General features: G+C 39.0%; 1 protein-coding gene across 14 annotated transcripts in view; it reads right to left on the reverse strand.

Moving 5' to 3' along the window:
- The window catches only part of MAST2 (microtubule associated serine/threonine kinase 2), a 208,781-nt gene that overhangs the window by 176,039 nt on the left and 19,290 nt on the right, over positions 1-13,452 (reverse strand). For all 14 annotated transcript variants that reach the window (XM_025420237.3, XM_049094439.1, XM_049094435.1 and 11 more), the window contains one exon: positions 1,471-1,618. In XM_025420237.3, coding sequence (XP_025276022.3) covers positions 1,471-1,618 — 148 coding nt within the window. The remainder of the gene's footprint in view (positions 1-1,470; positions 1,619-13,452) is intronic.

The following is a 13,452-nucleotide window of genomic DNA, read 5'->3' on the forward strand; positions in this document are numbered from 1 at the left end:
GGAGGTTGAAGTTAAATAGCAGTTAAATGAGATAGCAGGCTACCCAGCAAAATCTAATATCAGTTCATCAATACTCAGAAATGCAAGATACCAAAGAGAACATCAAGTTAAGATGTAAGGCTGAATCGGATTAACTGAAAATCTATAGAGACTCAAACACAACCACATTTCCACACTGTATCTCCCAGGAGCCAATAGCCAATTACCTCATAGGAGAGAAGGGATTTGGCACCTCAGAGCAAAGCAATGGATTCTAGTTATTAAGTGCTCAAAAGAAAGAGTTGATTCAGGAACAAAAGAAAACATAAAAAAAATTTTTTAATACAAAAGTCAAAATTTTATTCACCCATACAATATTAATAAGGTAATACATCCTTAAAAGAAAAACAGAATATGGGCATATGGGGTAGCTCAGACGGTTAAGTGTTTGCCTTCAGCTCAGGTCATGATCTCCAGTTCAGAGGATCAAGCCCCACATCAGGCTCCCAGCTCACCAGGGAGTCTGCTTCTCCCTCTGCCTCTCCCTCTGCTTGTGATAGCTCTGTCGCTCTCTCAAATGAATAAATTTTAAAAAAAGAAAAAAACTTTAAAAGTAAAAACAAGAAGAAGAACAGAACACTATGGAAACAAAAAATGGTTCTATGTGATTAAATACATGCCTGGCAAAATAATTCCAATAAAAGACTGGAAAGACAGAGCCAAGGGAATGGCCCTGAAAAGGGAAAAAAAATAAAAAAGAAATTTAAAACTTCCAAGGAGTACAGGAGGATTATATTCTTCTCTACTAACCTAATATTTTTAGGTGAGGTCAAATGGACTCTTTTTTAATATTCTATTGATTACTTAAAATTATGTCATGTTTTGTTTCCTATTTGGACCATGACTTCCTAGTATCATTTTTTTCCCCTTGAATTTTTTTAAAGATTTTCTTTATTCATGAGAGACAGAGAGAGAAAGAGAGAGAGAGAGAGAGAGGCAGAGGGAGAAGCAGTCTCCATTCAGGGAACTCAATGTGGGACTCGATCCCGGATCTCGGGATCACAACCTGAGCCAAAGGCGAAGCTCAACTGCTGAGCCACCCAGCTGTCCCTCCGCTTGAATTTTTTAAAGACTTTTCTATGGATAGGGTGGACAGGCACTGCAGGCCTTGGAATAGATTTTTGAAAATGGAAAAAAGAAAACCAAAAGAAGCAAAGGATGTGAAGTCCACAGAAGTGAGGCAGAGAGCAAAAGTCAAATTCAAAGAGAATAACCAGTGATAGTGATCAACTAGGAAATATCTAGCAGGTTCAGGAGCTAGATACCAGAGATGTCATGAGGAGGTAGTAAAGTCAGGAAGCTGGCTTTCTCCATAAGTTATTCATACAAAACTACCACCAGAGAAGAAACCATCAATATGCCTAGTCAGCTGATATACCCTTAAATATTGACAACATTGTCATGCATTTCTTAAGAAACAAAATTACTTACCTGACAGTGAACTAGCCAGGCTTCCTCTCCGCAACTTACAGTCATCCTGACTAAGTTGTCGTTGGAGTTTAGCTTTTCCAGTGGATGAAACTATGTCAGGATTACTGAGCTTCCTGAAAAGCAGGGGACTAAGTCCAGCTATCACATCCTTAAAAAAAAAAAAAAGGCAAAATATAAATCTGTAATGTCTTTTTCTGAAAGTGTAAGGATTTTATATATTAAACACATCTACAACACTCATTGCAGTTTAAAAAATGACAGCCTTTTATACTTTCTGCTTAACAGCTAAAGCTAGAAACATATTTCTTAGTAAAAGCTGTTTGGGTATGCTACGTAAGCTGTGGGACACTAATTATAAAATGCCAAAGGGGCACCTGGATGCTTCAGTCTGTTGAGCGTCCAACTCAAGTTTCAATTCAGGTCCTGATCTCAGGGTTGTGGGAGCAAGCCCCAAGTCAAGCTCTGTACTCTTTTCTTCTACCCCTCCCCCCCAACCCTCTCCCTCTCTCTTTCTCACTCAAAAAAAAAAAGTAAAAAAGACATCTTTCTCCATAATGAGTATGTGTCTAGTGATGTTAATTTACTTTTCTCCTTCTATTCACTCTTCCTATAAGCAGTAAAGAAAAACATATTTTGGTTTTTAAAAATAAATAGCAGACCTCCCTTTACCTGCTATACAAAGTTAGAAATGCTTCTAATGCTAAAATAAAATGTAGAGTTCTCTTTATAGGTCTACAATAGGAGCTAAATACATTTCAATGAAAAAGCACAGAAGTACTATGGAGAAAACACAGACAATATGAAACACGGGCAAGGCCTCCCTTTGCCTTTATTTTAATCCATTACATCCCACTCCATCCCAATGCCTGCTCCTCTTTACTCAGTAAGCAGTGTCCAATATATCATCAAGATTCAGATACTGTGAAGCAAACATTCACCTAATTAGAAGCATTAAAAAAAAAAAAAACTATTTTGGAAAAAAAATTAAGGCAAATGAGACGTATCTTTCATATTTCAATGAAGAAAGCTAAAACAGAGAAGTAGCACATCAAAGTAATATGGACAGCTCAAAGACAAAACGAGGGCAGCCCTGGTGGCTTAGCGGTTTAGTGCCACCTTTAGCCCAGGGTGTGATCCTGGAGACCCAGGATCGAGTCCCATGTCGGGCTTCTTGCATAGGGCCTGCTTCTTCTCCCTCTGCCTGCGTCTCTGACTCTCTCTCTCTCTCTCTCTCTCTCTCTCTCTCTCTCTGGGTCTCTCATGAATAAATAAATAAAATCTTAAAAAAAAAAAAAAGACAAAACGAAAAACAGAAGAAATAACTAAAATCTATGCTACCTGTCATTTGAAGAACAAGACTCAAGTAACTTGTAAAAGCCATGGTGGGGGGAACCCCCACAAGGGGAAAAAAAATGGGAAAATGCCAACCTCTGTAAGATTTTTTTTTTTTTAATTTTTTTAACCTCCCCAAGGTCACACACTGAGATTGGTAGGCTCACAAACATGGGAAAGTACTAATATTGGCTGGTGGTGGCTATCCAGAATATAATTTATAAATGCCCAAACAGGGATCCCTGGTTGACTCAGCAGTTTGGCGCCTGCCTTTGGCCCAGGGCACGATCCTGGAGTCCCGGGATCGAGTCCCGTGTCAGGCTGCTGGCGTGGAGCCTGCTTCTCCCTCCTCCTGTGTCTCTGCCTCTCTCTTTCTCTACATCTATCATGAATGAATGAATGAATGAATGAATGACTAAATAAATATTTTTTTAAAAATAAATAATTGCCCAAACATAGAAAAAAAGTTAAAGAAAAATCACAGAAGAGACAAGGAAACAGTATTTTTTTAATTAGTAGTAAATGGATAAAATGATAAAGGGGGATATTTAGGCATTGTAACATTAAAGCAAATGATGTATTAAGATAACTATAACAGAAGTGAGGAGGGAGGATGGAGAACTGGAAGCTATAGCTAATACAAAAAGAAGGCAGCCATCTACGAAAAGCCCACAGCAAATATAATTCTCAATGGGGAAACACTGGAGCCTTTCCCCTAAGATCAGGAACAAGACAGGGATGTCCACTCTCACCACTGCTATTCAACATAGTACTAGAAGTCCTAGCCTCAGCAATCAGACAACAAAAAGAAATAAAAGGCATTCAAATTGGCAAAGAAGAAGTCAAACTCTCCCTCTTCGCTGATGACATGATACTCTACAAAGAAAACCCAAAAGACTCCACCCCAAGATTGCTAGAACTGATACAGCAATTTGGCAGTGTGGCAGGATACAAAATCAATGCCCAGAAGTCAGTGGCATTTCTATACACTAACAATGAGACTGAAGAAAGAGAAATTAAGGAGCCAATCCCATTTACAATTGCACCCAAAAGCATAAGATACCTAGGAATAAACCTAACCAAAGAGGTAAAGGATCTATACCCTAAAAACTACAGAACACTTCTGAAAGAAACTGAGGAAGACACAAAGAGATGGGAAAATATTCCATGCTCATGGATTGGAAGAATTAATATTCTGAAAATGTCAATGTTACACAGGGCAATATACACGTTTAATGCAATCCCTATGAAAATACCATGGACTTTCTTCAGAGAGTTGGAATAAATTATTTTAAGATTTGTGTGGAATCAGAAAAGACCCCGAACAGCCAGGGGAATATTAAAAAAGAAAACCATATCTGGGGGCATCACAATGCCAGGTTTCAGGTTGTACTACAAAGCTGTGGTCATCAAGACAGTGTGGTACTGGGACAAAAACAGACACATAGATCAATGGAACAAAATAGAGAATCCAGAAATGGGCCCTCAACTCTATGGTCAACTAATATTCGAAAAAGGAGGAAAGACTATCCACTAGAAGAAAGACAGTCTCTTCAATAAATGGTGCTGGGAAAATTGGACATCCACATGCAGAAGAATGAAACTAGACCACTCTCTTGCACCGTACACAAAGATAAACTCAAAATGGATGAAAGATCTAAATGTGACAAAAGATTCCATCAAAATCCTAGAGGAGAACACAGGCAACACCCTTTTGGAACTCGGCCACAGTAACTTCTTGCAAGATACATCCACGAAGGCAAGAGAAACCAAAACAAAAATGAACTATTGGGACTTCATCAAGATAAGAAGCTTTTGCACAGCAAAAGATACAGTCAACAAAACTAAAAGATAACCTACAGAATGGAAGAAGATATTTGCAAATGACGTATCAGATAAAGGGCTAGTATCCAAGATCTATAAAGAACTTATTAAACTCAACAGCAAAGAAAACAATCCAATCATGAAATGGGCAAAAGACATGAAGAGAAATCTCACAGAGGAAGACATAGACATGGCCCACAAGCACAGGAGAAAATGCTCCGCATCACCTGCCATCAGGGAAATACAAATCAAAACCACAATGAGATCCCACCTCACGCCAGTGAGAATGGGGAAAATTAACAAGGCAGGAAACAAGGACTCGATCGGGGTGTCCATGATCAGGCCCTGGACTGAAGGTGGCGCTAAACCGCTGAGCCACCGGGGCTGCCCTGTACTACACTATTCTTAAGTGAATTTTTTTTTATGATTTTATTTATTTATTCATGACAGAGAGAGAGAGGTAGAGACACAGGCAGAGGGAGAAGCAGGCTCCACGCAGGGAGCCCAACATGGGACCCAATCCCGGGAGCCAATCCCAGGTCTCCAGGATCACACCCCAGGCGGAATGCAGCGCTAAACCTCTGGGCCACCGGGGCTGCCCTTAAGTGAAAATTTTTAAAAGGCAGAATTAGGGACAACTGGGTGGTAGTTGGTTGAGTGTCCAACTCTTGGTTTCGGCTCAGATCGTGATCTCATCAGAGTGGTGAGATGGAGCCCTGCGTCAGGTTCTGTATTCAGTGTGGGGTCTGCTGAAGACTTTTTCTCCTTTTGTCCCTTCCCACCATGCATGCTCTCACTCTCACAGTCTCTCTCAATAAATAAATCTTTAAAAGGCAAAATTATAGCAAGTATGACATAAATTACACATAAGCTAAGGGTGCCTGGGCGGCTCAGTTGGTTAAGTGTCTGCCTTCAGCTCAGGCCATGATCCCAGAGTCCTGGGATGGAGCCCCACATCAGGGAGTCAGCCTCTCCCTCTCCCTCATTCCACTCACTGCTGGTGCTCACTCACATTCTCAAATAAATAAATTAAATTTAAAAAAAAAAAAAAAAGGGTGCCCAGGTGGCTCAGCGGTTGAGCATCTGCCTTCAGCTCAGGGTGTGACCCTGGGGTCCTGGGATCGAGTCCTGCATCAGGCTCCCTCCCCTCTGCCTGTGTCTCTGCCTCTCTCTGTGTCTCTCATGAATAAATAAATAATCTTTAAAAAATAAAAAATAAAAGAAACTACATATAACTTGTATATATCTTTTGTAACAATATTATAACAATAACATATCTAACACATGCCAAAGTTCAACCATCCAAAGGGGAGGGAGGGGGGCTGAAAATTGCCTGACTATACAGTCTCTACATTTTACTTCCAACTGTTAAGAGCTCATAGCTTTCTCTTTTAATTCAGAGCACTGAATTGTGGCTATTTTGCCTATTTCCCTGGGAGTCCTCACAGAGATTCTCTGTCCTGACTCAGAACCATCTCCCTGGGGCACCTGGGTGGCTCAGTGGTTGAGCGTCTGCCTTCAGTTCAGGTTGTGATCCCAGGATCTTGAAGTCTACACACTAAAAACGTGTACCAAACTAAAAACCTCCATTAATAACTCTCATTAGGAGTCGTCTTATCCCCAAGTTGTCTTATCTAGTAGGTGAAGAGAATTCTATATTCTGTAGCAGATTCTTCCCAATCTACCCTACCAAGAGTCAAATCCAGGTGCCACATTAATCAAAGTCCATCCTTAGTGCCTATCAAAAAACCTTGCTTGATTACCTATGTATGTGTGTATGTATATATATATATACACATATACACATATATAAACATATATATGTATAAACATGAACTTTGACCCATACCTCTAGCATATCAAACAGACAAAAATTAACTCTAAATGGATCATGAATCAAACTATAAAACCTGGGCAGCCCAGGTGACTCAGCAATTTAGCACTGCCTTCGACCCAGGGCATGATCCTGGAGATCCAGGATCGAGTCCCACATAGCACTCCCTTCATGGAGCCTGCCTCTCTCTATGTGTCTCTCGTGAATAAATAAATAAAATCTTTAAAAAAGAAAACAAACTATAAAACCTAGAAGTATAAAACTTCAAAAGAAAAGAGTAGGAGCACCTTGAGCATCTGCCTTTGGCTCAGGTCATGATCCCAAAAGTCCTGGGATCAAGTCCAGCGTCAGGCTCCCTCCCTGCTCAGCAGAACCTGCTTCTCCCTCTCCCTCTGCTTTTCCCCCTGCTTGTGCTCGCTCTGTCAAATAAATAAATAAAATCTTAAAAAAAAAAAAAAAAATCAGAAAATTTTTACTTTTAGAGTTCTTAGAGAAGATACAAAATTCAAGTTTAAAGAGAACAAATTTAGGGATCCCTGGGTGGCGCAGCGGTTTGGCGCCTGCCTTTGGCCCAGGGCGCGATCCTGGAGACCCGGGATCGAATCCCACATCAGGCTCCCGGTGCATGGAGCCTGCTTCTCCCTCTGCCTGTGTCTCTGCCTCTCTCTCTCTCTCTCTCTCTCTGTGACTATCATAAATAAAAAATTAAAAAAATAAATAAAGAGAACAAATTTATAAATTATACTTCATCAAATTTAAAAACTACTACTCATGAAAAGATACTGTTAAGAAATGAAAACAAATCAAACACAAGTAAAAAATATTTGCAAAACACATGCAAGAAAGGATGGGCATTCAGTATATAGAAAGATCTTTCACAATTGAATAATAAGAAAACACATAAGGCAATAGAAAACATGAGCAAAAGACTGAATAGACAGTTCCACAAGAGGCAACTATTGCAAATGAACATATGAAACCATCCTCAACATCATTTATCAATAGGGAAACAAAAATTAAAATAAAATGAGAGGTAAAAAAAAAATCAAATGAGAGGTAATGTCAGCAGTCAATAAATAGATAGATAAATAGATAAATAAATAATAAAAACAAAAACCCACAGCTGTAAGCCAATATCTCCCCCCCATAGAAACAATTGAAAAACAAAGTGTTAGAACCACCTTTGTCACAATTCTGGATAATAAGTCAAAGGTTTACAGCCCAAGAAAATACTGAATCAAAGAAGTCAACTTAAAAATAGTAGGAAAGTGGGGTGCTTGGTCGGCTCTTTTGGTTGGGTGTTGGGTTCTTGGTTTCAGCTCAGGTCATGATCTCAGAGTCCTGGGATCCAGCCCCACTTCGGGTTCCAAGCTCAGCAGGGAGTCAGCTGTAGATTCTCTCTCCCCTCTGTCTCCCTCTGCCCCTCCACCCTGCTTGTGTATGAGCAATTGCACGCGCTCTCTCTCTTCATTAAATTAATCAATAAATCATTTTTTAAAATAATACTAGGAAAGCTTTGTGGCATTTTTACTTGCCCTTGCCCACCCACTCATTTCTCGATATGGTCTGCAGATGTCAGCTGGTGTTCCCAGGGTAGGAAACTGGTCTCTGGTTCCAGGAGCACAACAGACCTTATTTGCAATTATTGTTTATAACTGTTCTAACTTATCTGGGGCTACCTGAAGGTCTGACACAAGACACACCTTTATGTCATTAACTCAGAATCTGCTCATGGTGGGAAAACAGAAGGCTGGGAGGAAATGGAGAAAGTTTCTTTGGAAAATTAGGACAATTAAAAATACCTGTATATTTTTAATATTTATTATATATTATATTATTATTATATTTGATAATTTAGAAAACCCAAGGCAGGGACGCCTGGCTGGCTCAGTTGTAAAAGAATGCCTTTTGATCTCAAGGTCACGAGTTTGAGCCCCATGCTGGGTGTAGAGATTAAATAAATAAACTTAAAAAAAAAATAGAAAGCCCAAGGCAAAATGCACACTCAAGAAAGATTTAAAAAGACTTTAAGCTTTCATCTCAGCTGATCTCTAGTCTGGCGAGGCACAAAGTCCATCTGCAAAGACCCTCTAGGAAGTTTGTTTGTTTGTTTGTTTGTTTGTTTAGCTCCTGGTGATCAAAAAAATCTCCATCAAAACACAAGGTAACAAAAAAAAAAAAAAAACCACAAGGTAAGGAACAGAGACTTCAGTATCACACAGTGCAAGGAATATAATTACTGCAAAATAAAGGTGGGAAAACGCAACAGCCTTCAACAATCAAAATGAACAATGAACAATTACAGCCTTCAACAATCAAAAAGCAACAAACTCTAGAGAAAGGGGAGAAGGTGATTTCCAGAGTTACCAAAATTCAAAGCTCATTTTTCAACAACAACAAAAAAAATCACAAGACCTACAAAGAAATGAGTAAGTACGGCCCATTCAAAGAATCAAAATAAATTAACAAAAACCATGCCTGAGGAAGCCCAGCATTAGATCTAGTAGTAAACTTTAAATGGCTATCTTAAATATGCTCAAATTGTATAAGTGAAAGAAAATCAGAAAAGCAATGCATGAAAGAAAAATAGCATCGCATATATAAGATACTCAAGGAAAGACAATGTGAGCCGAGTTCATATCCAGGATAACTAATCTTCAGGGTAAAGGGCACAGGCAAACTCTTGTTTTTTTTAAGATTTTATTTATTCATGAGACACAGAGAGAGAGGGGCAGAGACATAGGCAGAAGAAGAAGCAGGCTCCTTGCAGAGAGCCCGATGCAGGACTCAATCCCCAGACCCTGGGATCATGCCCTGAGCTGAAGGCAGTCAACCGCTGAGCCACCCAGGCATCCTGCAAACTGTTATTAACATAAAATAACTCAGAATATTATCCAATAGGCCCTTCCTAAGGATTCTACTAGAGAAGATTCATACAATCAAAATAACTAGAGTGATATCAACATGGTGATTAGCAATAAATATGCAGTCATTTGTAGAATGTACATTAAAGGGATGTACTGTACTACAGTACATACTGGCTATATTATTTAAAAGGATATATAGGGGATCCCTGGGTGGCTCAGCGGTTTAGCACCTGCCTTCGGCCCAGTGCGTGATCCTGGAGTCCCAGGATAGAGTCCCAAATTGGGCTCCCTGCATGGAGCCTGCTTCTCCCTCGGCCTGTGTCTCTGCCTCTGTGTGTGTGTGTCTCTCTCATGAATAAATAAATAAAATCTTTTAAAAAATAAAAATAAAACAAATTTTAAAAAGTGAAAGGATATATATATAGGTCAACCACAAAATGGAAGCGGCAAGGTAGAGATAGCTTATACAAAAAAATTTAACAGTTCTTATTGATCATTACTGGTGATAGTATATTAGTAATGCCATTAGAGACTTACATATTTAACATATTACAAAGCAAATGAATAATCCCTGGATTTTTTTTTTAAGATTTTATTTATTTATTCATTCATGAGAGACACAGAGAGAGAGAAGCAGAGACACAAGCAGAGGGAGAAGCAGGCTCCATGCAGGGAGCCTGTCATGGGACTCGATCCCGGGTCTTCAGGATCAGGCCCTGGGCTGAAGGCAGCACTAAACTGCTGAGCCACCTGGGCTGCCCATCCCTGGATATTCTAATTGTTAGTTTGAAACCCTCTCACAGGGAGTAATCTGAAACTGGTCCCTGTACTCAGAGGGCAGGGAGAAGCAGAAGAAAGAGACAGACAACTCCAAGTTGGTAACTGGCAGTATTAACAAGCAAAGTGAACTTACATAGGAGACTTGTCTTGGGGAACAGGAAGAAAAATGGATCCCCCACATGTACCCTTCAGATCTTGGTTTATAGAAGAAGCCTTAACTAGGTGCAGTCACATATACCATGCAGGTGTTTTCAACACTACATCACTAACTCAAGGCTATGTTCTTGAAGCAGCCTCTGGGAGCAGGAAGGCAAGTAGAACCCACATGGGCAAGGAGCCTCCCAGATCCCAGGCCCAGCTCATAGGTCAATTGGCAGGCATATCTTTTTGATGACATTCCCCAATATTCCATTCTTTCACCCCCTGAGTCTTTGGGAACAGGATTCTTGGTATGGAAGAGAACAAATACTAACACATATACAAGAGATTATATTTTTTAAAATATCTCTGTGGGCACTTGGGTGGCTCAGTTAAGCAACTGACTTCTTTTTTTTAAGATTTTTATTTACTCATGAGAGAGAGAGAGAGAGAGAAAGGCAGAGACACAGGCAGAGGGAGAAGCAGGCTCCATGCAGGAGCCCAACATGGGACTCCATCCCAGGACTCCAAAATCACACCCTAGGCTGAAGGAAGATGCTAAATCGCTGAGCCACCCAGGGATCCCCAAGCGACTGACTCTTGATCTCAGCTCAGGTCTTGATCTCAGGTAAGTCCAAGCCCTGTGTTGAGCTAAGAAAAAGAAAAAGAAAAAAAAAAGAAAAAGAAAAGAGAAAGAGAAAGAAAAAGAGAAAAAGAAAAAGATCAGTTCTTAGAAAAACAGCTAATACCAAGTCTAAGATGGAAAATGAGCCTGACACATAGATTGCAACTATCAAAACTACGAGGGTAAGGGGTGCCTGGGCGGCTCAGTGGATTAAGTAACCAACTCTTTGAGCTCAGGTTATGATCTCAGGGTCCTGAGATTGAGCCGTGCCCATGCTCAGAGGGGAATCAGGTTCTCTCCCTATCCCTCTGGCCCTCCTCACTGCTCATACGTGCTCTTTCTTTCTCTCAAATCAATAAGTAAATCTTGAAAAAAAAAAAAAAAAAAACTATCAGGATCAGGTCCGAAAGACTAAGGAACAATTTTGAAGACACTCTTTAGACAACAGGACAATGTGAGCTTAAATTAGTACAAGAGCACATTATATATGGTTTGAAACCCAAATACTGGGATCCCTGGGTGGCGCAGCGGTTTGGCGCCTGCCTTTGGCCCAGGGCGCGATCCTGGAGACCCGGGATCGAATCCCACGTCGGGCTCCCGGTGCATGGAGCCTGCTTCTCCCTCTGCCTGTGTCTCTGCCTCTCTCTCTCTCTCTGTGACTATCATGAATAAATAAAAAAATTTTTTTAAAAATAAAAAAAATAAAAAGAATGAAACCCAAATACCTTTAAGTGCATAATCACAGTGATAATAAGAAAATAATTAACTGGTCACTTTCTGAAGATGACAGGGAACCAATCCATTATCTTAAAGCCAGATAAATTCAAAAGGAAAGAATCAAACCTTTCTTACATGCAACTATACTACTGGGAACTAAACACTAGATGAAGAGAAGCATCTTCTTAAAATATTATTCCAGCTAGTGATTGAAAACAAAATGACAGAATTATATCACCGTTTTGCAACTTTCAATTACTGAATACTGGCACAGGGTATCAAGAACTACTAAAATCAAAGAGCAAGCAGCAGATATTAATTACATGCCTCCTGTTGAAAGACCACACAGTCATCTATAACCTTGCCAAAGGAATTGAATTTAAGGCTAACGAAGCCTCGGTATCTAACTATAATTTGCAAGAAATACAAAGGACACAGAAACGTTTTGAAATGCACTGTTAAGTATGAAAGCTAGACTGTGGGAAACTCTATAGTTTATAGAGTAAACATTTATAGGGTAAATGCCCAGTGGTTTTTCAAAACAAAAATTTTAAGGAAAAAGGAAGAGATGGAAGGGAAACCTACAGATTAAAAAAAGATTTTCCATAGCTAGTTTTTTAAAACAGGCAAGACTAAATTGTAATGTTTTAGATGCAAACTTACAAGGAAATTATTACTTTTTAAGTCAGGACGGTGATTTTTTAGAGGGAAGGTGGGGGCTGTGGTTGAGATGGCATACAGGGGCAGGAATTTCTAGAATGGCTGGCAAAATTTTTTTTTAATTAAAGATTTTATTTATTTATTCATAAGAGACAGAGAGAGGCAGACACACAGGTAGAGGGAGAAGCAGGCTCCATGCAGGGAGCCTGACTTGGGACTTGAACTCGGTTGCCAGGATCAAGCCCTGAGCGCTAAACCGCTGAGCCACCCGAACTGCCCAAAATTGTTTTTCTTGACTTGGGTTGTGGTTATACATTTGGAGTATTTTTCTGTATTTGCTTTATATTACAATAAAATAGCTAAAAAGAAAAAAAAAGAAGAAAATAAAATCATAAAACAAGTGGCCTGCTACAAAAGGAAATATTCTGCTACACATAAAGCTAGAACAGTGACAAAAAAAAACAAGCACAATAAAAAAACAGAAACCGATCCAAAACAAATGAGAAATTCTAAATCTTGATTTAACAACAAAAACAAAATTGCAAAATAGACATTCTTATCCTTATTTCATATTCAAACTTACTAAGCTCCTGAGAGAATTCAAACCTCGTCCAAAGAATGCTTTTTCTTCATATATGCTTTTTTTCTATATAATGTCTCCATGACATTAATAAAAAACTCATAACGATAAGAAAAAAATTTTTAAAAACAGTGTATAAGAAAAACAAGAAAGTATATGAGTAAGAAAGTCACAAGACAAAAAAATCCAAATAATAAATAATATAAGGGAACATTCAAATAATAAATATAATTCAATAGCAATTAGGAAAATATGTTTAAAACACTGACATACCATCTAAACCTAACAGATTACAAAAAGTAATAACCTTATAACACCAAAAGTTGGCAAAGACAGAGAGAAACATCACTGGCCAAAGTACAAGTTGGTATAATCACTGTAGAAAGCAATTGTGCAATAACATCCAATAAGAGAAACTCTTGCACATACACACAAGGAGATAAGTACAAGGATATTTACTGAAGCACTGTAATAGGGAAAATGAAAATAACCTAAGGGTCCATTATTATGAGAATGGATAAACTATCATTTATTCAAAGGAATGTTAGATAGCTCTTAAAAATTAATGAAACTAAAAAAAAAATTAATGAAACTCCTGCATCTCAACAACAAATAACTGAATTTA

Source organism: Canis lupus, chromosome 15 (assembly GCF_003254725.2).
Source record: "Canis lupus dingo isolate Sandy chromosome 15, ASM325472v2, whole genome shotgun sequence".
In the NCBI taxonomy this organism is placed as follows: Eukaryota; Metazoa; Chordata; class Mammalia; order Carnivora; family Canidae; genus Canis; species Canis lupus.